The 23360-nt window shown below is 46.0% G+C and overlaps 1 protein-coding gene across 7 annotated transcripts in view; it reads left to right on the top strand.

The window, feature by feature from the left end:
• LDLRAD3 (low density lipoprotein receptor class A domain containing 3) overlaps window positions 1-23360 on the top strand; it is a 327921-nt gene that overhangs the window by 276247 nt on the left and 28314 nt on the right. For 2 of the 7 annotated variants that reach the window (XM_065528321.2, XM_015434102.4), the window contains exons 5-6: window positions 5355-5700; window positions 7438-10415. The exons of the other annotated variants lie outside the window; for them this stretch is intronic. In XM_065528321.2, coding sequence (XP_065384393.1) covers window positions 5355-5700; window positions 7438-7675 — 584 coding nt within the window. In that variant the 3' untranslated portion in view covers window positions 7676-10415. Of the gene's footprint in view, window positions 1-5354; window positions 5701-7437; window positions 10416-23360 lie in introns of those variants that run through there. 7 annotated transcript variants of the gene reach the window in all.

The following is a 23360-nucleotide window of genomic DNA, read 5'->3' as shown; positions in this document are numbered from 1 at the left end:
TGTGTCTTTCCAGATATATTTTATACGTTCTCGACTGAACTTTGCTTTTTTCTCCTTATCAATATATCCTTCCGATTGTTCATATCAGTATATTTAGAGGTTCCCTGATTTTAAAAATAGGTACAAGATTGTATGGATACAGCATAATTTATTTAGCCAGGCTGCAACTGATAAACATTTGGATTGTTGCTGATATATTTTGCTGTTATGAACCATGCTTTCATGAATGCTTATTTTGTTTGTTGGTTTTTTAGAGACAGGGTCTCACTCTGTCACTCAGGCTGGAGCATAGTGGCATGATCATAGCTTACTGCAACCTCAAACTCCTGGGCTCAAGTGATCTTCCTTCTTAGCCTCCTGAGTAGCTGGGACTACAGGCACATGCCACTACACCCAGCTAATTTATTAAATTATTAAATGTTTATTTTTTTGTAGAGACAGGGTCTCCCTATGTTGCCCAGGCTGGTCTCGAACTCCTGGGCTCAAGCCATCCTCCCTGCTTTCACCTCCCAAAGAGCTGGGTTTATAGATAGGAGTCACCATGCCTGGCCAATCTCAAAAAATATGCACATTTTATATTAATATATATTATTAGCTCCTCCACCACCCTGGGTTCGTACCAACTTACCCTCCCACTAGCCATGCCTGCATATATATACCAGGCACAAATATACCTGTTTGCCTGAGACCTGGCCAGCAGAATATGAGCTCAAACTTTGCTTTTGCCAATCTGATGGGTGAAAAATGGTATCCGGTAGGAAATGTAATTTGCATCTGGAGGAGGGGATTTTTTTGGAAGTGAAGGAACACCAAGTCACAAGTGTCAGCTGCTTGAGTGCCTTCGCTGGTCCAGACAGCACCTCTGAGTGAATTAGTTAAAGGTACTCCTCCTCAAGACACTTGGCTGCCATCTGCTAGAAAGCTGTCATGATAACTAAAGAAATATGTAATGACTTTGAGGTGAAGAGCACCCCTGGAGTTGTACAAAACACAGCCTGCTTCTCCACAAGCGGCCGTGGAGCTACTGGCAGTCTTGATAGAACAGCAGTCTCTAGGTAGTGACCAGATTGCCTGGAATTAGTACAGTAGAAGCGGTACGGACAGGACAAGAATTCAAGATGCTTGACAGTGGAGCACGAGGGCATTAGCTTGAGGGACAGCCAGAATAAATGGAAACTTCATTATCCATGGATTATGCGCTTGGAACTTAGGTCCCAGGCAACTCTGATATTAGTAATTTGGCCAACAGGCTCATTAAGCTCTTAAGAAAAGTGGGCCTAGTTAATGAATTAACACAAGATGACATTTTACACACAGCAAAAACGAGAGCAGGCACCACTGAGTTATGCAACATCATAATTTCTCAGGCAAATGTGATCACTGTGTCTCGCCTGCCAAAGTGAAGAGATGTCTGAAGAGGCCTGCTTTCGGAGACATAAGTGAGACCATTAAGTTCCCCAGGCATTTTATATCCTATGCATTTTAAAGGGCTCCCACTTGTATTCTTAAAACCTCACGTGTTTACACAGAAGTCAGCATTTTAAAATCTCTGGACCATTTGTTTTCTGTGTGACAGTTTACCCACTTTCCTCCTTTAAGAAATACGTTTCACTGGCCAGGAGCAGTGACTCACACCTGTAATCCCAACAGTTTGGAAGGCCAAGACGGATAGATTACCTGAGCCCAGGAGTTCAAGACCAGCCTGGGCAACATAGGGAGACTCCGTCTTTACAAAATATGCAAAAATTAGCTGGGTTGTGTGGCGCACGCTTGTAGTCCCAGCCACTGAGACAGGAAGGTGGCTCGAGCCCAGGAGGTGGAGGCTGTTGAACCAAGATCACCACTGCACTCCAGCTTGGGCAACAGAGTGAGACCTTGTCTCAAAAAATATATATTAAAAATTTAAAAGCAATAAAAAATAAAAAGAAATACATCTCACTGGAATGGAGCTCAGTCTGTTCATATCTTCTCCCCAACCCAACCCCATCCCCCAGAGGTGGCTCCCCCAGCTTTCTACCCCCGGTTTCGAGAAGTTGGTGAGGATAATGGTAAGAAAGGCAACACTACAATCTAGTGTTCATTAGTGAGGGATGATGGAAAATTCTGGAGCTGGATAGTGGTGATGGATGCACAATAACACGTATGAACGTTAATAATGTGTATGAATGTTAAGCACCCCTGAACTGTGCACTTTAAAATGGTTACAGTGGTAAATTTTATGTCTATTATTTATTATATAAATTATAATTATATGAGCAAATTCAGATGAGCAGATTGACTCAGAGAGGTGAATTATTTTGTCTAACATCACCTGCGAAGTAGGCAGAGGAACAGGACTAGAATTTAGATGTTTCTCCTTCAAAGTTATATAATAATTATCATTATTATTTTGTTGTGGTGGTGGTGGTTACAAAAAAGAGCTGGCATTACTGAGGCAAACCCTTGCCAGGCACTGTGCTCAGTGTATATATTATACTCTACCATCTGGATAATCCAGGGAGATACGGATACTGTTGTTTACCTAGGACCGCCACCATTTCGCAGACGAGGAGGGTGAGGCTTCTAAGAGTTAAATAACTTACTTGAGCTCAAACAGCTAGAAGCAGTGGCTCCAGGATTCCCCCCAAGGCTCCTAACTCTGCAGTTCTCCCTGCTAGATAACAAAATAAAGAAGATATTTTAGTTTAAGCCTGAATTCTGAAACATACACATACACAAGCCTCCACCCAGCTTCTAATTGTCTAAGCGGAGAACAGACAGAACTCCGGCAGAATCCCTGAATGACAGCTAATTGTCTTCAGAAAACATCCAAAAACCGCCTCCCTCCCTTAACTGTAGTGCAACATGATTCTGTCTTTCCGCTGGGCCCCTATTTGCTTCTCTCTGTGCAATGAATCATTGAAACAGTGACCGCCAGGGATTTGGAGAATCTTTGTAGCTTTTAGTCTATGCTTGGGTGTGGCTGGAGAGAGAAATTAACACACAGAGCCGGACCTTGAAGGGGAAGGTCATCATTTGTCTCAGATTGGGATCGTTTGGGGAATCAGAAAATGTTTATATCAGAAAAGAAGAGAAGTCAATGTGTTTCACAGTCTGTGATTTTTTGAAGGAGAAACATCTAAATTCTAGTCCTGTTCCTCTGCCTACTTCTTAGGTGATGTTAGACAAAATAATTCACTTCTCTGAGTCCATTTGCTCATCTGAAAAATAGGAATAACAGCAGCACTCACTTTACTAGGGCATGTGAATAAACAGATTTTTTTCCCATTGCGTGGCGGGTATTCATTGAGTGCCTACTATGTGCCAGGCACCATCCTACTCTCTCGGGATACAGCAGTGAACAAAATAGATGCACAGCTAGTGATGAGGGATGGAGTGAAGCCCTTAGCCGATGCCAGGACAGCGGACACGAGTCACCTGTAGTCGCTGCCACTGCTGCTATTTCATGGCTACATTTTGACCCCTGTGGACCCACTGAAACCTCCTCACTGCCTCACAGGCGGAACAAGGACAGGGTCGTGGCCACCAAGTGTACTCACTTGAGCTGCATTTAGATTATTCTTCCAGCTAGGCCATGACAGTAGGTAGTGGCAGCTGTCTGTAAAGATGAGGGGTACCCAGCTTGGACCCCTGGTTTCCTCCACCTGCCTGGGCCTTACAGTGGTAGCCAGGTGTGTCCTGCTGACTGGGAAGCTCCTTACCTGAGTGCTTGAAGCATGGCTCTTTAGCATGTGTGCAGAGAAGGATATTATGATAGCAACCTGCAGGGGTGGGATATGTATCAAACCTCCACCCTGGAACTCCCGAGGAAGTGCCTGCAGATTGCCTGGCAGGTCTTATTCGGGTGATGTAGAGCAGAACGCTGGGGCCAGGTTCTGAAGTCAGACCCCTGGACTCAACTCATGCACAGCTCCTTACCTCCAAACTGTGTGGCCTTGGTCAGGGGAACTGACTTCTCTGAGCTTCATTTTCTTCATCTAAAAAAAAAAGAATCACAACACCTACCCCATGGAGTTGTTATGAGGCAGGGAGATGTGATATAAAGCACGTACTTGGCCAGGCACAGTGGCTCACGCCTGTGATCCCAGCACTTTGGGAGGCCGAGGCAGTTGGATCACTTGAGGTCAGGAGTTCGAGACTGGCCTGGCCAACATGGTGAAACCCCATCTCTAAAATACAAAAAGTAGCTGAGCATGGTGGCATGCACCTGTAGTCCCAGCTGCTTGGGAGGCTGAGGTGAGAGAATTGCTTGAACCCGGGAGGCGGAGGTTGAGTGCACCGAGATCGTGCCACTGCACTCCAGCCTGGGTGACAGAGCGAGACCCTGTCTCAAATAAATAAATAAATAATCAATCGTGTATTTGTATGTACCAAACACATGCACTTACAGAGCACAGCGTGTAGCTATGTTCAGGGGCTTGATGAGTATTGACTCATTTCATGCTCACAGAAGCCCCAAGAACTTGGCACTATTGCATCTCCATTTTGCAGCCGGGAGAGGGTAGCACTTCCAAAAGGCACACAGCAAGCAAGTTTTGAGGGGCTGGGATTTGAGCCCAGGAGTTCCTGCTGTGAGGCTGGGCTGTGCGGGCTCTCCATCCCAAAAGCTCCATATGGGGCCTGGCTTAAAATAAATGATCTGCAGGTATGAGGACCCCAGAGGTACCATACGCCTGTGTTCCTGAGGTGTGTTACATTATACATTTCTACTAAAGAACTGATTTCTGCCACCAAAACTCTCACTCCTGTTCCCTGGATAGTATATGAGTATATGATACTTTTTTAAACAACTTAATTGAGGTATTATTTGCAGTACTTAAAATTTGCCCATTTTAAGTGTACAGTTCAGTGATTTTGCAGGGGGAAATTTGCCAATTTGTGTAACCATCACCATAAACCAGTTTCAGAACATTCCCATCACCCCAACAAGATTCCTCCTGCCCACTGACTGTTAATCCCCATTCTCTTTCCCACTCCAGGCAACCACTAATCTACTTTCTGCCTCTGTAAAATCGCCTTTCCTGGAAATTTCGTATAAACAGAATCATACAATATGTGATCTTTTGTGTCTGGATCACTTTACCGCATCATGTTTTTGAGTTCCATCCATGCAGTAGCATGTATCAGTATTTAGTACTTTTTATGGCCGAATAATATTCCTTTGGGTGGATGTACCACATTTTGTTTATCCGTTCATCAGTTGGTGGACATTTGGGCAGTTTCCACTTTTTGGCTATTGTGAATAGGGCTACTGTGAACATTCGCATGCAAGTTCTGGGACTGACGTTGAAACACAAAGATGAGCCAAACTGGTAACCTTCTCTCTTTTCTCTCCTCTCTCTGGGGTTTCTCAGAACCTGGCAGCGGGCAGGTGTTTGTGACTTCAGAGAACCAGCTTGTGTATTACCCCAGCATCACCTATGCCATCATCGGCAGCTCCGTCATCTTCGTGCTGGTGGTGGCCCTGCTGGCACTGGTCTTGCACCACCAGCGGAAACGGAACAACCTCATGACGCTGCCCGTGCACCGGCTGCAGCACCCTGTGCTGCTGTCCCGCCTGGTGGTCCTGGACCACCCCCACCACTGCAACGTCACCTACAACGTCAATAATGGCATCCAGTATGTGGCCAGCCAGGCGGAGCAGAATGCGTCGGAAGTAGGCTCCCCACCCTCCTACTCCGAGGCCTTGCTGGACCAGAGGTGTGTGCTGGATGGAAGACATTGAGGCGGGAGAGGTCATCCATTGTGGGGAGGGGAACAGGTGCACACACTGAGGTTCCTAGGTCTTGCTGAGAGCCTGGCTTCAGCTGCCGTAGGCAGTGGCAGCATCTGACATTCTCCAAGTCCTTGCAAAATGCTCTACATGTATCACCTCATTTAATCCTCTCAGCGCCTCACTGTGGGAGGAAACTGATAGGAATGTTCCAAAACTGGATTATGGTGATGGTTGCACAAGCCAGGAAATTTTCAAATTCTACAGATGAGGAAACTGAGGCTCTGGGATGTTAAGTGACTCATCTGAGGAACATATAGTTAGGATCCTGGCTAACTCAGAGGCCTGCTCCTCCTGGGAATGCCACGCTGGTCCATGTTCTGGCCACAGACCAGCTCTGAGCCTCACCTGCTACTGCAGAGCAGTGCCCAGTACATGTGAGAGGTTTGGTTAATATCTGTGGAATGAATGGATGAATGAAGAAGTGAAAGAATGAGAGAATCAGTGAGTTCCTTAACTTTGCTTGGCTCATTTATAAAATAAAGGAGGCGGAAAGGAGCACTTTCAAGCTTTTTTAAGCAGTAGACACCACATTGCAAATGGAATTGTACAAGAGCCCCCAGTAGGTATAAAGCCAAGAAGCAGAGTTCTGTAGTTGAAGCAAGTAGTGGGTCCGTTTGCTGATCAGCATCCCTCTTCCTCGAGCTCTGCTATGTATGGCATTAGACATTTTGCAGGCCATGTTCTGATGGTGACTGGGCTCTTCCTTGGACCCTCTTCAGTGGCAGCTCTTATATTATTTAATCTTCGTTTTCCTTCCTCATAAAAGGTGAATAAAGTTTCAGAGGTCAGGGGAGGGGATGGCACTTAAGGATCTCTTTGCAAATAAGTGTAAGAATTCAGGACCTTCCTCACCTAATAAAGTTCCCACTCATAACCTCTCCATATGGACCATCCAGCATAGGGTAGGGTTAAAATTGCCGGATCCGGAAACAGAATGCGTGGGTTCAAATCCCAGCATTGCTGTTTACCAGTTATTTCTGATCCTGGGCCAGACATTGAATGTCCCTGTGCCTCAGTTTCCCCGCCAGAGTAGCAGGCATGAGAGTAATGCCCACCTCACAGCATTCTTGTGAGCATTAAATGAGGTAAGAAATGTAAGGGGCACGGCAAAGTGCCTGACTCACGCGGAGACTTCAGTAAATGAGAGCTAGAAAATCAAATGTCTTTTCTGTTCAGTTCATTCCTTTCAAGCCCCTTCTGCAGATACAGACTGAGGTGTTGAGAGGATGTCCTCTCACCTACCCCAGTTCACAGCCAGGAAGAGTTAGCTTTCAGTAGAAATGCCAATTCCGTGTTCCCATCAGAGGCCCAGTCAAGATACCAGCCCAGCCTCTTGACCACAGGGCTTTTGGCCAATGGCAATGCCGAACCACCCAGGTTGAGCCGAGGGACTTGGCGGGCGACCTCATTCTGGTTCTACCCAGAGGATATGGTTTTGGCACTGCCCGGTCAACCCGAACCAGCCAGAACACACTGGCCTTTTCTGTTCCGCCGTGGTTCCTGGTCCTTGAATTGACTGTCTTTGTACTTGGATGGAAAATCTCATTTCGCACTGGAAACACCATCTCAGAAATGGGCTGAAGTTGGCTTATCTTGGCTCTAATGTGTTCTCTTCTTTTCCTGTCTCCACTGCCCCTGCCCCTCTGCTGTCCCCATCGCAGGCCTGCGTGGTATGACCTTCCTCCACCACCCTACTCTTCTGACACGGAATCTCTGAACCAAGCCGACCTGCCCCCTTACCGCTCCCGGTCCGGGAGTGCCAACAGTGCCAGCTCCCAGGCAGCCAGCAGCCTCCTGAGTGTGGAAGACACCGGCCACAGCCCGGGGCAGCCTGGCCCCCAGGAGGGCACTGCTGAGCCCAGGGACTCTGAGCCCAGCCAGGGCACTGAAGAAGTATAAGTCCCGGTTATTCCAAAGTCCATATGGGTTAATCTGCTCTGACTTGTTGCCGTTCTAACAATTTGTGCTCATGGGAAACATTTTAAGCACCTGTAAGGGCGTCTCAAGTTACAGTTTGGGATATTAGCTATCTCTGCATTCCCCTCCTCCCCCAGATTTCAGAGATCTTTTCCTGGCCTCTCAGTTGACGTGATCTGTTGTGCACTTTTTCTGTGAGCTCACTCTTCCTTCCCTTGGGGCCCGAGATCACACCCTTACTTTTCACATTATTCTGTTGCTATTGGAAAGACAGCAGATAAAACAGTATTGAAGTAGGCTGGGAGAGAGCAATGTTTCTATGCTCTATTATATGCAGAAATGCAGGAGATGCTGGACCAAATTCTCTCTGCTGGGCAGCTACCTGATGGCATTTGGGGATTTGGGTTACATGATCTAACCAGGAGGCCATCATTGGATGGTCACCCCCCCAAAAAAGACTTCCAGTTGAGCATCAGAACCTGCCTTGCACAATCCTGTATGTTGCCATCAGTTCAGCAGAATCAGTAGCCAAAGAAAACTTTGGACGTGAGTAACACCCTTCAGCAGTCACAATGTGATTATGGTTTTGTGAAGGACTCTGGAACCATCTATGCTGTATAAATTCTGGCTTTAGAAATTTGCCCAAGAATGCTTATTCTGAGAGCTTCCTCCAGCAGCATATATCATCAGCCTCATCCCAGAATAGGCAGGGAGCCCCTGCCATGAGTTGATATCCAAGTTCTCAGCTCCTAAAATGCAGGCTGCCAGGAGCCTACACCTGCCCTTGCACTACCAGCCACTTACCTGGTTTCTGGACTGCCACCCTCCCAGCTGACCCGCCCATAGCCAAGGAATGAGGACCTAACTTGAGTTGAGCCAAAATCTGACCTGGTTGTATGTCCCTGTGACCCACACCCAGCCTTGTCTTGCTCATTCGTGCAGCCTCAACACTGGCCTCCGAAGTTCCCTTAAGACTTGCAAGTCCATTTTACCTGTGCGTTTGGACTTGAGGACACTGGTTTCTATCACAGGTGAGAGCTGTATTCAATACCTCCACCAAGAGCTCCTGGCTGCCTGCACTGTGCACGCTCCTCTTCCCAAGGTCCCACCCAGTACCAGCGCCTCTAGTTAGAGTTAGGATCAGGGTCAGGCCTCTCCCAACATCCCAGTAGTTTCTCCTCTGAGACACATGGGCAATAGACAATTTGGAGTCAAGGTTTCCCGTTTGGATTTATTTTAAATCTTTTAGAAATGCATTTGAAACAGTGTGTTTGTTTTTTCCCTTCTAGTTAAGGGACTATTTATATGTGTATAGGAAAGCTGTCTCTTTTTTTTAATTTTGTTCTTCCTTTAACGAGGTCCAAAGAAAAATGCAAAAGGAGATCACACCCTTGCCCCACGGAGCCCCGTGATAACAAGTCACTCCATACTAACCTGTGTGCCAGACATTTGTGCATTGTTGCACTTTGAGGTTATTATTTATCGAGTTCTTGAAGGAAGCAGAAAGAGGGACTCCTGTCTCCCTCCGTGTATAGTCTCTATGTTTGTGCTCGTTTTTCTCTTTCTCTGTGCCCAGCCAGCCACAGGGCCCGCCTCCCGGCAGGAATAAGGGGTAAAATATTAGGCGTTATTTGGCAAGAAACCACACTGACTGATGAGGGGTGAAATGGAACCAGGTAGAGCGACTCGGGGCAGCTGCCACCCATTCAGAACTTCTTTCTGCAGCTGAAGAAATGTTCTGTAACCTGTTTGATGCTAATTAAAATAGAGCCTGCAGGAAGTGGGGCTGAAGTGGCATTCAGTGATCCTGTTCTGCAGACTTTTCTTTCTTTTTTTAACCAAATCCAAAGGATGTTACAGGAAAGCTAGCCATTGGTATTTTGTTTTGTTAAAAAAAAAAAAAGAAAGAAAGAAAAAAAAAAGGGAAAGGAACCTAGTTGCCTGTATCTTTCATTTTTAAAATAGCACTTGAGTTATTTTCTGAGTAATCCAATAAGGAACTTTTGATGACAGCTAGAATGTGTTAGAACTCCGGCTGAACATTTCATCTCCTGTGAGTCAGAAGGGCTTTATTTCTCCCTTTGATGGGGCCCTTTCTTCTTTCTGGTGCTCTGGAAGTTGTTTAGAGGAAAGAATTCTAATTTTAATTAATTGCGCAGTGAGTTAATCTCACTTGCTTTTCTGCTTCCAAGCATCTTAGGAAAAACAAATGGTTTTAGTAGATAAGGGAAGCCTACTAATGTTGTTTTTTAAAACAAACAGGGACATTTTTATTATAGATTTGGTTTTTTTAATGAATGTTTTTAAAAATATATAGGATACCAAAGCGGCAGGGTTTTTTGCGGGGTGGGGTTTGTTTTCCTACTCAAGATGGCAAATTAGCGGCCAGCAATATTTTTTAACTCATTCCAACCAGGAAGCTTTTTTATACATTGCCAACCAGAAAATGGTCTCGTCTCTTTTTTTTTTTTTTACAAATGAGATCAGTGCTTTATTTTAGCATTAAATTAGTGACACTCTGATGGCTGGCCTATTACCTGACTCAGCTCCCCCTACCTTGAAATTGACATTTTTATAAAATGCAACTAAGTGATTAATAGTGTGTGATGCTCAAAGTTAATGTAAACTGGAAAGGTTGTATGTCTTTGCTTGTTTTTTGGTTAGGCTTGGTTTTGTTTTTTAATTTTTATACTTTCTAATAAATTTGCAGTTTCATTCTTTCTCTTTGTGCAAATGGTTCTTGACCCACTCATTTCCCTTATAGCAATATGAATAGTGGACAGTCACTTCTGTCATAGCTTTTGCAATGAATTTATGCTATAATAAAATGAGAAAAAGGAAGAATATGTTGGTGGGACCTCAAAATGTGATGGATGCTTCAGGATTCCACAGCTGATATGATTGGAATACAGAGCCAAAGTTGTGGACACCAGTTAATGTAATGGGCCCTGGGAAATCATACTGGAAGATGGATGTTTCTGCCTTTGCTACAGCATTGTTCAAGGGAAAAGGACAAGTGGCTGTGATAACTAACAGATTCTGACCACATATTCAGGAGCACACTATACCTCTTGCACAGGTGTGCTAGTAATTAGTTTCAAAACACAAATGGCTCAGATTGTCCCCACCAATGATGGGAACATCTTTATGCTTTTTTAAGTCTAGTTTTGGAGCCACATGTGGTCCAATGCAGCAGGGACATCTATGCGGGAAGGAAGTTAGGATGCTCCATAGGTCACCACCACCATCGTGAACAGAAGCAGTAACTCCAGCCCTGGCCAAAATGAAATCCACATGGAAATCCAAATGCAGGACCCATGGTACCAAGATTTAGATCATGTGTTGATCCCAGATTCCTCAAAAAGAAGACTGGGCTCTCAGACAGGTATATCCCAAGTATATGCTGTGTCATGTCCTGCCCCAAGTGGTGTAGAGTAGACTTTCCTAAGCCCCAAAGATTTGTCAGGTTACTCATTTCATCATCCCTCAAGGTACCTTATGAATACCATTTTTATGGATGCCAGGATGAGCATTTTTTATAGATGCTCGTGCTTTGCAATGATTGTAAAGTACTCAGCTAGAGCCGGGGTTGATAAACTCTCTAAAGGGCCAGAGAGTAAATATTTTTGGCTTTGTGGCCATGTGGTTTCTGTAGCAACTGCAAAAGCAGCCATAGACAATACAAAAATGAATGGATGTGGCTGTGTTCCAAGAAAAGTATTTACAAAAACAGGCTACTGGTGGGATTTGATCTGTGGATGTGGTTTGTCAGTAATCTAAAGGATCACTTTCACATTGAGTTCATAGATCTAAAGCTAAGGACACTGAAGAGAAGAAACAGTTGTGTTAATGACTTGGAGTACTAGAACCTTTGAAATGACACCAACCTCAAAAAATTAAAAAAAGGCCGGACATGGTGGCTCATACCTGTAATCCCAGCACTTTGGGAGGCCAAGGACGGTGGATCACGATGTCAGGAGATTGAGGCCATCCTGGCTAACACGGTGAAACCCCATCCCTACTAAAAATACAAAAAAAAAAAAAAAAGTCGGGTGTGGGGGCGGGAGCCTGTAGTCCCAGCTACTCAGGAGGCTGAGGCAGGAGAATGGCGTGAACCCGGGAGGGGGAGCTTGCAGTGAGCCGATATCGAGCCACTGCACTCCAGCCTGGGCGACAGAGCGAGATTCTGTCTCAAAAAAAAAAAAAAAATTTAAAATAAACTCATGAAGCAGACAATTCAAGGCCCCTATTCTCTTTCAAAATAAGAAGATACAGGATTAAGATGAAGAGAGGCTTTCTTAATGAAGTCCTAAATATTTGGGTTGAATATAGCAATCCCAGAAAGAACAAAAAAAAAAATTCTACCCTTACTGGGAGTTCTTCAAGGTCATGAACTCAGACAGCAAACGGTCTTTTTTTTTTTGAGACGGAGTCTCGCTTTGTTGCCCAGGCTGGAGTGCAGTGGCATGATCTTGGCTCACTGCAAGCTCCGCCTCCCGGGTTCAAGCCATTCTCCTGCCTCAACCTCCCGAGTAGCTGGGATTACAGGCGTGTGCCACCACACCTGGCTAATTTTTTGTAATTTTAGTAGAGACGGGGTTTCACTGTGTTAGCTAGGATGGGCTTGATCTCGACCTCATGATCCACCCGCCTCAGCCTCCCAAAGTACTGGGATTATAGGCGTAAGCCACCACGCCCGGTTCAGCAATCTGTCTTTTAGAGAAGGCCCATGGGAGTGAGGGACTTGAGAGGTCCATTTTCTCCATTGAGCTTGCAACCCACAGGCAAAGCAGTAGATTCGAAGAGTGAATTGAATGAGAAAGAGATTCAAGTGGCTGTAGTGGAAGTGTATGAGTGTACATAAGGAAAGACTGCACTCAGTGAGACCCTTAGGGAAAAGGTCAGTGAGGAAATACACTGACTCCCTTGACATCCTATAGCTAAACAAGTTCATAGGACATTAATTAGAACTCCTAGTTATAAGTAATAGAAATCTGACTCATACGTGATTAATTGCATTAAATTTTAGAACGTATATTGTCTAATGCAAATAAATCCAAGATTAAGGAACTTTTGGTTTCAAGCAGACATGGATCCAGCTGCACAACAGCTCTCATTAGGAATTTGTTTCTCCCTTGCCAGTTTCTCAGCCCTGCTTGCTTATAGAAAAGAGAGTTCCAGAAAACCCAGGTTCACAGTCTCGGGAGAGGCACTGTCTCCTAGCATCCATAGCAAACTTTAAACGGACTCACGATTGGTTGTTCTTGGTCATGTGACCACTACTGGGCATGGGACTCAATCCCTTGATCGACAGCCCCACCTGAATTACATAAAGTGGGAAAGAGAAAATTCCCACATGGAAAGAGTCTGGTAACAGACCAAATACCAATACGTCTACTATAAACCATCACCAAAGAATGGGACACACAACTGGCTGGTACAATTTGTAATATACGTAAGAAAATAGCAGACAACTACAAGCTTCAGACAACATAACCATGGGCATTATATGGTCTGAAAGAAACAGAGGCCACGTTGCAGTGAAAATTTAAGGAGACTCAACAGCCTTTCCTTAAACCTATGAGGCAAGGTTAGTTTCAAGTTGGGGTTAGATCATGTATACTTTTGTGAGATGGTCATCAATAAGCTGTGTAGGAGGAATTCTACCCTAAAGATACCCCAAATATCTATTGGGCACAGAACTGTCTCCTAACCACTGAAATGGGGCAATTATCCTGCCAAGAGTTTCCCCATCCTTCACAGTATTTTTAAGCTGATGGATCAGAAATATATTCCCATTCATCACCCTTATCAAGCTACCTAAAGACCTAGACTCAAGTACGCATGCAGTTAATGAAGGTTTCCATAGTTAACCATTTTATCTATACCTGAAAGTTAGGATGTGTCAATATCTAGAGAACCATTCACTGGAAATTTTGGAACAGCTTGTGTCACTGGAGCTGAGGGACTGAATTTCCATTAGATTGAGAGCTTGAAGGCATAATCATGAGGAGCTGTGATGAAATATTGGAGGAAGCATGTTAATATAAATATGACTGATGCCTCAGCTGGGCTGAGTTGATAGTCTGAGCAAGGATAATTCACTCTACAGTTCTAATATCAGACTGTATTTGACTTTACATGCTTTTCAAGGTCACCCTTGACGGTGAGTCATCCCAGTGAGCCGGCAGAGAAAAGGCATTCCAAGGAGCACACATGCATGGGCAATGTTTATGGGCCAGACCTGGAAGCAACACACACACCTCCACTCACATTTCATTGCTCAGAGCCTGGTCAGTCCCATAGTCAGACCTACCTGTAAGAGAGGCTGAGAAGTTAGATTAGCTGGGTGTCCAGGAAGAACCAGAAATGGATTTTGGTGCTGGTTACCAAACCTGTGTTTGCACTCTTCTTCCCCTTCTGGAAGAAGACACCCAACCATTCCATCCAATCAGATTCAAGGTCTGGGATCTGGTGAAAATGTCTATGTCAAGTCCAAATGTGGCTTTTCTAGAATGACAACTTTTCAACCCCACACAGCTCATATATCATCTCTCCCCTAGATTGCCTCCTTTTGGCCTGTTCTCAGAATCTTTCTCTTTTCTTTTCTTTTCTTTTTTTTTTTTTTTTTTTTTTTTTTTTTGAAACAGGGTCTCATTCTGTCACCCAGGCTGGAGTGCATTGGCATGATCTCTGCTCACTGCAGCCTCAACCTCCCAGGCTTAAGTGAACTTCCCACCTCAGCCTCCTGAGTATCTGGGACTGCAGGCATGGGCTAACATGCCCAGCTAATTTTTGTATTTTTTGTAGAGATGGGGTTTCGCCATGTTGCCCAGGCTGGTCTCAAACTCCTGAGCTCAAGCAATCCGCCCACCTTTACCTCCCAAAATGCCATCATTCCAGGCACACAGCAGCGCTCCCAGCCTATTCTCAGAATCTTTGAATAACTTTTCCAGACACACACGACCACTCACAGCCTATTCTCAGATTCTTTGAATAACTTTCAACTCACTCCAGAGAAAGATCAAAATGCTAATCTATGGGACTTTCCACCACCTGGCTCTTCCCTTCTCCCTTACCCTGCCCCAGCTATCCTGACCACCCTCCTGGCTCGAACCCACCAGGCAGACTCTCAGCTCCCGAACTTTGTTCTTGCTGTTCCAGCAGAGGGAACAACCTTCTCAAGATCCCTAGAATACTCTTCCCCCTCGGAGAACCATTAGGAGCCACAGCCACTTGGAATCTTGCTATTGATGTCTTTGGGACCTCAGCTGTGGCAACACTGAGATTTGTGGAAGACAGAAGTTCCAGACTCCTTGATCAAGATACTGATTGATCCCTAGACTAAAGCAGTACATGAGAACTTGGGAAGGTGAGTTGAAATACCTTGAAATTATAAACAATACACTGGAATATGAAGAACGGGACTAAGTGATGGAGGTGGTACCTGAACACATGCCCACCTGGGGCCCTGCTCTTTTGGTGACCCCTCAATAAGTATGGCTCTTTTGCAAGAGGACCTGGGCCAGACCATCTTGGAAGTGTGTTCCTGGTGTGCCAGTCTGTGAATCAACTAAGAGCATGCAGACATGCCAGGCAACTTCCCAGGGATTGGACCACAGATTCTGTTTGAAAATGGTGGCATCCCTGGTTTGGAGATAAGAAACTGACACTTTGCTGAAACATGGAAAAGAGGTAAGAAATTATAGAAAGAGAAGACAGGGCCAACCTCCTTTTAAGTGAAAAATAAACTGCTTGAGTAACTCAGCCCTCAGTTACCAGGAAATGATGGAATGTGAATGTCTTGACCCCACTTGCTGGCTTGGCTTAGATCTAATAAGTGATCCTTCCATGAAAATGATGTTTGTGCTTGCCTGGTGTATCAGTTAGGATCAATCAGAGCCACTACAAGTATTACAGGAATAAGGGATTTCATATGGAAATTAGGGCTTACCCTGATGCAGAAAGAGCTGGTGGAGGGATGGTCTGGAAAGCTGGAGGATCCGGGACACTATCTCCATGGACACTAGCCTGGGGCCTGGGACAGGTGGAGGAACTGGAGCTGGCAAGGAAGGCCAAGAAGGTGCTGCTCTATTAAGTCTTCAAAATGGTATTGCAACAAGTGAGCTCATGGAGAAGATTGTGAAGCCACATGTCTGACCACCCCAATACTTGGAGAATAATGACTTCTGCTCAAGTTCAATTATCTGGCCCTCCCAGAAACTCTTCAAGCCACTTAATGAATTCCTTTTTTGTTTAAATCAGCAAAACAGGTTTCATCATTTGCAGCAAAGATCCTAACTAATCCAATATTCAGCCCAGGTGAGTTGTGGGAGAGATGAGCACTGGATCTAAAGTCCAAAGATCTGAGCTCAAATCTCAGCTCTGCTCCCCATCTTGTGACTTCACACGTCAGTCTGTCTTACCAAAGCTCAGTGTCTTGTCTATAAAATGGTTGTAATAGTCATTACTTCTTCAAGCAGCATTTGAGAAATCCTTGCAATATTGCAAAGAAAAGTCCCTTGTGAAGGGCAATAGACTTTTTTTTTTTTTTTTTTTTTTTGAGACAGAGTCTCGCTCAGTCACCCAGGCTGGAGTGCAGTGGCCCTATCTCGGCTCACAGCAAGCTCTGCCTCCCGGGTTCACACCATTCTCCTGCCTCAGCCTCCCGAGTAGCTGGGACCACAGGCACCCGCCGCCACGCCCGGCTAATTTTCTTTTTTTTTTCTGTATTTTTAGTAGAGACGGGGTTTCACCGTGTTAGCCAGGATGGTCTCGATCTCCTGACCTGGTGATCCGCCCACCTGGGCCTCCCAAAGTGCTGGGATTACAGGCATAAGGCACCGCGCCTGGCCTGGCCGGCAATAGACATTTTTAATGGGAAGTCCTGTCATTGTTCCTTCACTATGGATCCAAACTGCCCTTCCTTTTAAATGCTAAGCAACTGGGAATTTGCATTAAGCAAATCATGTCAGGACAAAATCTTGACTGCACTTGCACCCAGGAATTGAGTGAGTCCATTCACATGCCCTTTTTGGAAAGGAGTGATATGGTTTAGCTCTGTGTCCCCACCCAGATCTCATGTTGAATTGTAATTCTAGTGTTGGAGGAGGGGCCTGTTGGGAGGCGATTGATTCATGGGGGTGGATTCCCCCATGCTGTTCTCGTGATAGTGAGTTCTCATGAGATCTGGTTGTTTGGAAGTGTATAGCACCTTCCCCTTTGCTTGCTTTCTTCCTCCTGCTCCCACCATGTAAGACGTGCCTCCTTCTTCTTCACCTTCTGCCATGATTGAAAGTTTCCTGAGGCCTCCCCACCCATACTGCCTGTACAGCCTGCAGAACCATGAGCTAATTAAACCTCTTTTTTTTTTTTTTTTTTTTTTGAGACGGAGTCTCGCTCTGTCGCCCTGGCTGGAGTGCAGTGGCGCAATCTCGGCTCACTGCAAGCTCCGCCTCCCGGATTCACGCCATTCTCCTGCCTCAGCCTCTCGAGTAGCTGGGACTACAGGCGCCCGCCACCGCGCCCGGCTAATTTTTTTCTATTTTTAGTAGAGACGGGGTTTCACCGTGGTCTCGATCTCCTGACTTTGTGATCCGCCCGCCTCGGCCTCCCAAAGTGCTGGGATTACAGGCGTGAGCCACCGCGCCCGGCCTAAACCTCTTTTCTTTACAAATTACCCCATCTCAGGTAGTTCTTAATAGCGTTGAGGAAATGGACTAATATATTAACTAACAGGTAGAAGAATGCAGGGAGAAGGGAAGTAGAGCTATTTACTGTCACTTGATGATCTAAGTGGCCGAACGCAGAGCAGCAATGCCGATAATAATAGTAGTAGTAATAGCATTTATTCTTCAGTTATTTTGTGCCAAGCACTTTGTTAACACATAATCCTCCGAATCAGGAGCTGGCAAATGTGACCCACAACCCAAATCTGGCACTGCTTATTTTGTCAATAAAGATTTATTGGGACATATTCCCATTCATGTACTACTGCCCTGGCTGCTTTCATGCAGAGTTGTAGCATGAAACATATGCCCAAAATATTTGCTGTTTGGCTCTTTCTAGAAAAATTTGCTGACTCTACTCTGAATGAACCATGGAAGATGGATACTATTATTCGACCCCCTTTCCAGATTGGAAAACTGAGGACTAGAGCTGTAAGGAGCTTATACTAACACCAAAAGCTAGTAAATCCTCAAGCTCGGATTTGAGCTCAAAGCCCAGGCTCTAATCACTGTTTTAGCCTTGCCATCATTTTAGGTGAGTGATGTCCCCTCCTTTTTCTGTTTTCTGTTGCTTTGGGGGACATTGGTGCGGGGCAGTCACTGCCTTCCACCTCAAGTGATGACATCAGGCTTGGATTGAAATGTCTACTTCCTGCCTTCAGGCTCTAGAGCAGAACTGGATGTTTCTTCCCTAGGGGTTATTCGCTGCCTTGCTGCTCTCAAAATCAATCAGTTCCCTAAAGCCGTGGTTCTACTTCTACTAAATGGTAGGAAATCTGTGCAGTTTTGGGGGCTGAATCCAGGGCCCCTGGAGAAATGGAGCTTTGCCAGGCAGAGCTGGCTTTGCAGAAGCTCTCCCTTTTGGAGCGTGAGTTTCCAGGGTTTCAGCTCACATGACTTTGGTGTCCCTGTACCCCAACCCCCACTGTAGGGAGCCCTGGACCCTAGAGGGTGTTTTGGCATTTTGCTGTACTTCTCATCTGAGTCCAAAGCTTACTTGGGATGGATTCGCCTCTGGCAGTAAACAACCACAGACTGTGGATGGTGCCGTGGCAGATGCTCCTCCAGAGAGGGGCTCTCGGTCTGGGCACCTACCCACTGCCTGTCTGGGCAGAATTAAAGGAGGGAGCCAGAAGAACAGTCCTCTTCTCTGCGACTTCCCAGTTTAAATTGCTTCTTCACATCTGTGGTTTTCTTTTTTTTAATTTTTCTATTTTTTATTTTTTAGAGATAAGGTCTTGCTCTGTCACCCAGGCCGGAGTGTAGTGATGCGGCCACGGCTCACTGCAGCATTCAATCCTCCTGCTTTACCCTCCCCTGTAGCTAGGACTACAGGCATAGGCCACCACACCTGGATATTTGTTTTATTTTTTATTTTTATTTTTGTAGAGACAGGGTCTTGCTATGTAGCCCAGGCTGGTCTCGAACTCCTGGTCTCAAGCAATCCTCCTGCCTGCACCTCCAAAATGCTGGGACTACAGCTGTGAGCCACCACACCCAGTCATATCTGTGGTTTCTGACTGACTTTGTCATCTTAATTCTGGTGTCATGAAACATTTCAGAGTTGGGAGAAACTGGGGGCAGGAAGCAGTCAGGAAGCCCCTGGGCGAGGGGTCTGCCAGGGCAAGGGGTCTGCCAGGAAGGGCTTGGCCCATTGGTACGAAGCCTGAGAGAGTGGGTTGGTGTCCACCCTGCTCAGAAACCTCTTTCAAGCAAACGAATGCTGATAGAATGGTTCCGCCCTTCACAATGAGTTTCCCCTGGCCCTTCGTACCACTCAGAATGAGCTCCTCTATCATCTCAGGGTGTGCCAGAAAGATACTCTGTTATGCACAATTCCCAAAGATAGGCAAGCCCAGGCCAGTCCTGGCTTCCATGCGTCCCAGGGCTTTTTCCATGTCTAGGACCCTTTTCTATGCCTCAGCAACCCCGTCTGTAAAATGGGAAAGCAACTGGCCAGCAGCCCAGGGAGAATCCCCATTCCGGAGAGCCTTGGTCCCAGTAGACAGGCGTGGGGCTCGGCAGCACTGATAGCAGGGAAATTCTACCTCTCAAAGAAAGGGCTGGGGGAGGGTTCTGCAGATAGTCTCTCAATAGGCCTTATATCTTGACTAAATTGCATGTTGGAATTTAATTTGGAATCCCTGCTGTTTCCTTGATGAACGCAAACCACACTGCAATTAGAGTGATGAAGCGGGCTGCTGCCACGTCTGACAAGGGTGATCTGTTTGAGCAGGGAGGGAGGGGACAGGCAGTTGGCAGGTGGCTGGTGGACTCATGCTGGGCATATTCTCAGCATCTCTCCCACTAGACAGAGGTCCTCAGGGGAGAGAAAGGAGTTCAGAGGACAGAGGTTGTGTGCTCTCACAGCTCACAGGGCAGAGTAGGGGAGAGTTTCAGGGGACTTTATTGGATTGTGCTCCATGGCTTATCCACTGCAGTGTCCTGGGCCCACATGACACCAAGTACAGCAGACTAAGCTCATGACTTCGGTCTCAGAATCTCACCTCTTCCATCATCCCACTATGGAAGGAAATAAACTTTTATTGAGCACTTCCTATGTGCCAGGCACTGGGGTAGGTGCCCTAAAGGCATTATCTTATTTAATCCACCCAGCCACCTCATGAGATGGGTGCTGTTATCATCTCCATTTTACAGATGCAAAACCTGTGAGCCAAGAGGTTAAATAACTTGCACACAAGGTCACAGAGCTCATAAGTGATGGCGGTAGGTAGGATCTCAGCCTGATGGTCTGGGTCTAAGTTCCCTTTCCACCTTACCCATGCATCCGCCAAGGCCCTAGCCTTCCAGAGACTGAGCTGGTCTCTCCCTAATCATCTGCTACTTCCTCCAAAGGATTCTTGCTCCTGCTATCTGCACATCCCCATACTGGCTCATTAAAAGGGGAATTTGCTCCCTTCCCACCCTCCTCGCTGCTTCTTCCCTGCTGGAGGAGGACTAGCTTATCTGATGCATTCATGTAGGAGAGTTGCCCATTCGTGGGACCATATGAAACAGGTGCGCTGAGCATACCCGCCCTCCCAGTCTCTGGGTGGAAAGCAGACTCTACAGAGTCCACTGCTGGAAGCCTGAGCCAGGTGTTTGCTCTCTGACACCAGCTCTTCCATCTGGGGCTAGATCGAATGCTCAGTGTGGCCGTTTCTGCAGAGAGATCGCAGATAGAGGTAGAAAAAAAAGCTTCATTTGGCCTCAGTCTTGGTTGCATACTCTCGAACCTGACTTTTGAGCCCCATTTTGTTCAGTTCTCTGTATTGATACATTATAGGCCAGAATTCAGGAAAGGAAGAAAGAGGCTATTGCTTTAAACCTAACCCCCAGCTTACAGGCACCGGAACTGGATACCCTTGCTCCCAGGCTGGGGCGCTGCAGTGGAGGAAACTTTTCCAGAAACTGCCACAGAGCACCCAGGCAAAGGATATTTCCTGCTGAACTCCCAACACAATCTTCTTCCTGATACTCCAAATCCAAACCATCAGAGAGGAGATGCAAGAAGAGTCAGAGACTCCCAGAATCAGACGCAGGGGAAGAACAGCAGCAATTGCACTGGAAAGTTTACATATTGACAGTGGGACCTGGAGCAGTAGAACAAGTATGGACCTCATAGGCAGTGAACCTGAATTTCAATCCCGGCTCTACTCCTAGCTTGCTGTGTGGTCGTTTTGGGCTTAACTTCCACGTGGGTAAAGTAAGAATATTAAGTAACTGCTAAGTCATTATGCTACTGTGATTCTAATGTGATTAACAGACATGTGAAAGCCAAAGACAATAGGTCAAGAGATCCTGAGTACTCGTGGTGACCCCCCGCTGAAAACAAGTGGCAAATATACCTCAGGCCTCTTATTCCACCATTCATTCTGCAAACATGTAGTAGAGGTCTGTGGTGTGTGGCTTGTGCCGGGAGGTAAGAATTCATTACAGAACAAGAACGTTCTTCGTCTCACGGATCACCATCAAAGGGAGGGAAGGACAGTGTCACAAGGGCATAAGCACAGAGGGGCTGACTACAGGCCAATCTCAGCATCTCCTGATGTCACTGCGGTGATTAGGCTATAGGTTTGGCTGCTTGACTGAGACCAAAACTAGACTTGCTCAAACAAGATAGATATCTGTTTCTCCCCCACCTAGCAGTTCAAACACAAGGCATCCAGGGCTGTTATAATGGCTTCAGGATATCAGGGACTGGATTCCTTCCATCCTGAGTCTCTGCCATCCTTGTGTGTTGCCCTTGTTCCCTTGTCTGACGACGGCCCACCACCATAGCCATTGTCCAGCCAGCAGGAGAGAGGAGGAGGAGAAAAGGGTGGTGCAGCCCAGAAGTTGCACACCTCCCTTCTGCTCATGTTCTATCAACCAGAGCTTAGTTGTATGTCCATATCTAGTCCGTAAGGACGTTGGGAAGGGTGGGCTTCTGGGGGCAGCCAATGTGGAGTGCCTAGCTAAAGACCAAGGATTCTCTTACTGTGTAAGGGAGAGTGGGAAACAGAGAACAAGCCATCACTGCCAGACTTGTTTTCTCCTTCTTTTAAACCATGACTAAATCAAATATAACAGACTTAGCCCATCACGTGTCAAGTGCTGTCGTAGTCCCAGAAGACAGAGTCCACACCCTCAGAGCATGTAGGTTGGTTGGAAACCAGAGAACGTAGGACTGTGGGACTGCTTTGTAGTAGGGAACAAATCAGAAAAGCAGCCACTGTAGGTCTTTTAAACAGAGGACAATCAGTACAAGGAATTGGTTATTCAGGGAATGGAAGAACTGATAAACTGAACAACCCAGAGACTAGAAACTGCAGGAAGTCATTTCACTCCCAGGCTGCAGGGACCAAGGGAAGAGCCAAAATCATGGTGGTTGATGCCCAGTGGACTCTGGGACCACAGAAGGAAGAACTGTCCGCGGGAACTGGAGCCAACAAGGAAATACAGTTAGAGCTGAGGCTGCCACTCGAGGCAGAGCAAAAAATGAAGAAATATTCTGGCTTCTCCCTTCTTCCCACCTTCTGTCAGTGCTGCCCATTGGCCAAATTTAGCTGGACGCCAGCTGGAAAGAGATTCTTGAAAGTGTAGTTTTCTGCAGTGTGGAGCAGAGCAGAGAGCAGGGAACGGCTGGCGGGTGGATCTGAGTACAAACAGGCTAGCACAGGCCAGCACAAGGCCAGAAATACCCAAGGGACAGACCTTAGAGTATATTATTGGAAAATTGTATTTTCTCCAGTCTAGCGCTAATTAATATAACAGAGTACGCTTTGATTTTTATAATAAGATAAAAGCCGGATCCTTGATTTTAGAAAAGGATAGAGCACATTTGAAAGTAGAAGACCCATGTATTAGTTTCCTATTGCTGTTGGAACAAATTATCATCAACATAGTGGCTGAAAATGACACAAACGTATTACCTTACAGTTCTGGAGGTCAGAAGTACAAAATGGGTTTTACAGGGATGAAATCAAGATGTTGGCAAAACTGCATCTCTTCTCAAGGGTCCTATAGATAATCCATTCCTTGCCTTTTCCAGTTTCTATATATTGCCACATTCTTTGTCTCATGGCTAACCTCCAACCTCTGCTTCTGCGGTCACAGGTCCTTCTCCCACTTTCCCATGTCCCTCCTACAAAGACACTTATGATTACATTGGGCCCATCCAGATAACCCAGAATAATCTCTCCATCACAGGATTCTTAACTTGATCATATCTGCAAAATCTCTTTTATGATGTAAGGTAACATGTTACTTAGGGTGAGGATTGGGATGCAGACATCTTTGGGGAGGCCATTATTCTGCCTACTACAACCCTCTTTCCATTTTCTTCCTAGATCTGAATCTAGGCCCCCAAAGATTATCAGCATGCAAAAGTAATTACAGTCAAGTTTCTTCAGGCCCTTGGTAGGTCTCCTGTAGGTACTCTGTGGACCATGGCTACC

Source organism: Macaca fascicularis, chromosome 14, assembly GCF_037993035.2.
Source record: "Macaca fascicularis isolate 582-1 chromosome 14, T2T-MFA8v1.1".
NCBI classification, from domain to species: Eukaryota; Metazoa; Chordata; class Mammalia; order Primates; family Cercopithecidae; genus Macaca; species Macaca fascicularis.
Note: the sequence above shows the minus strand (reverse complement) of the source record. Positions and strands in the feature narration are given on the sequence as shown.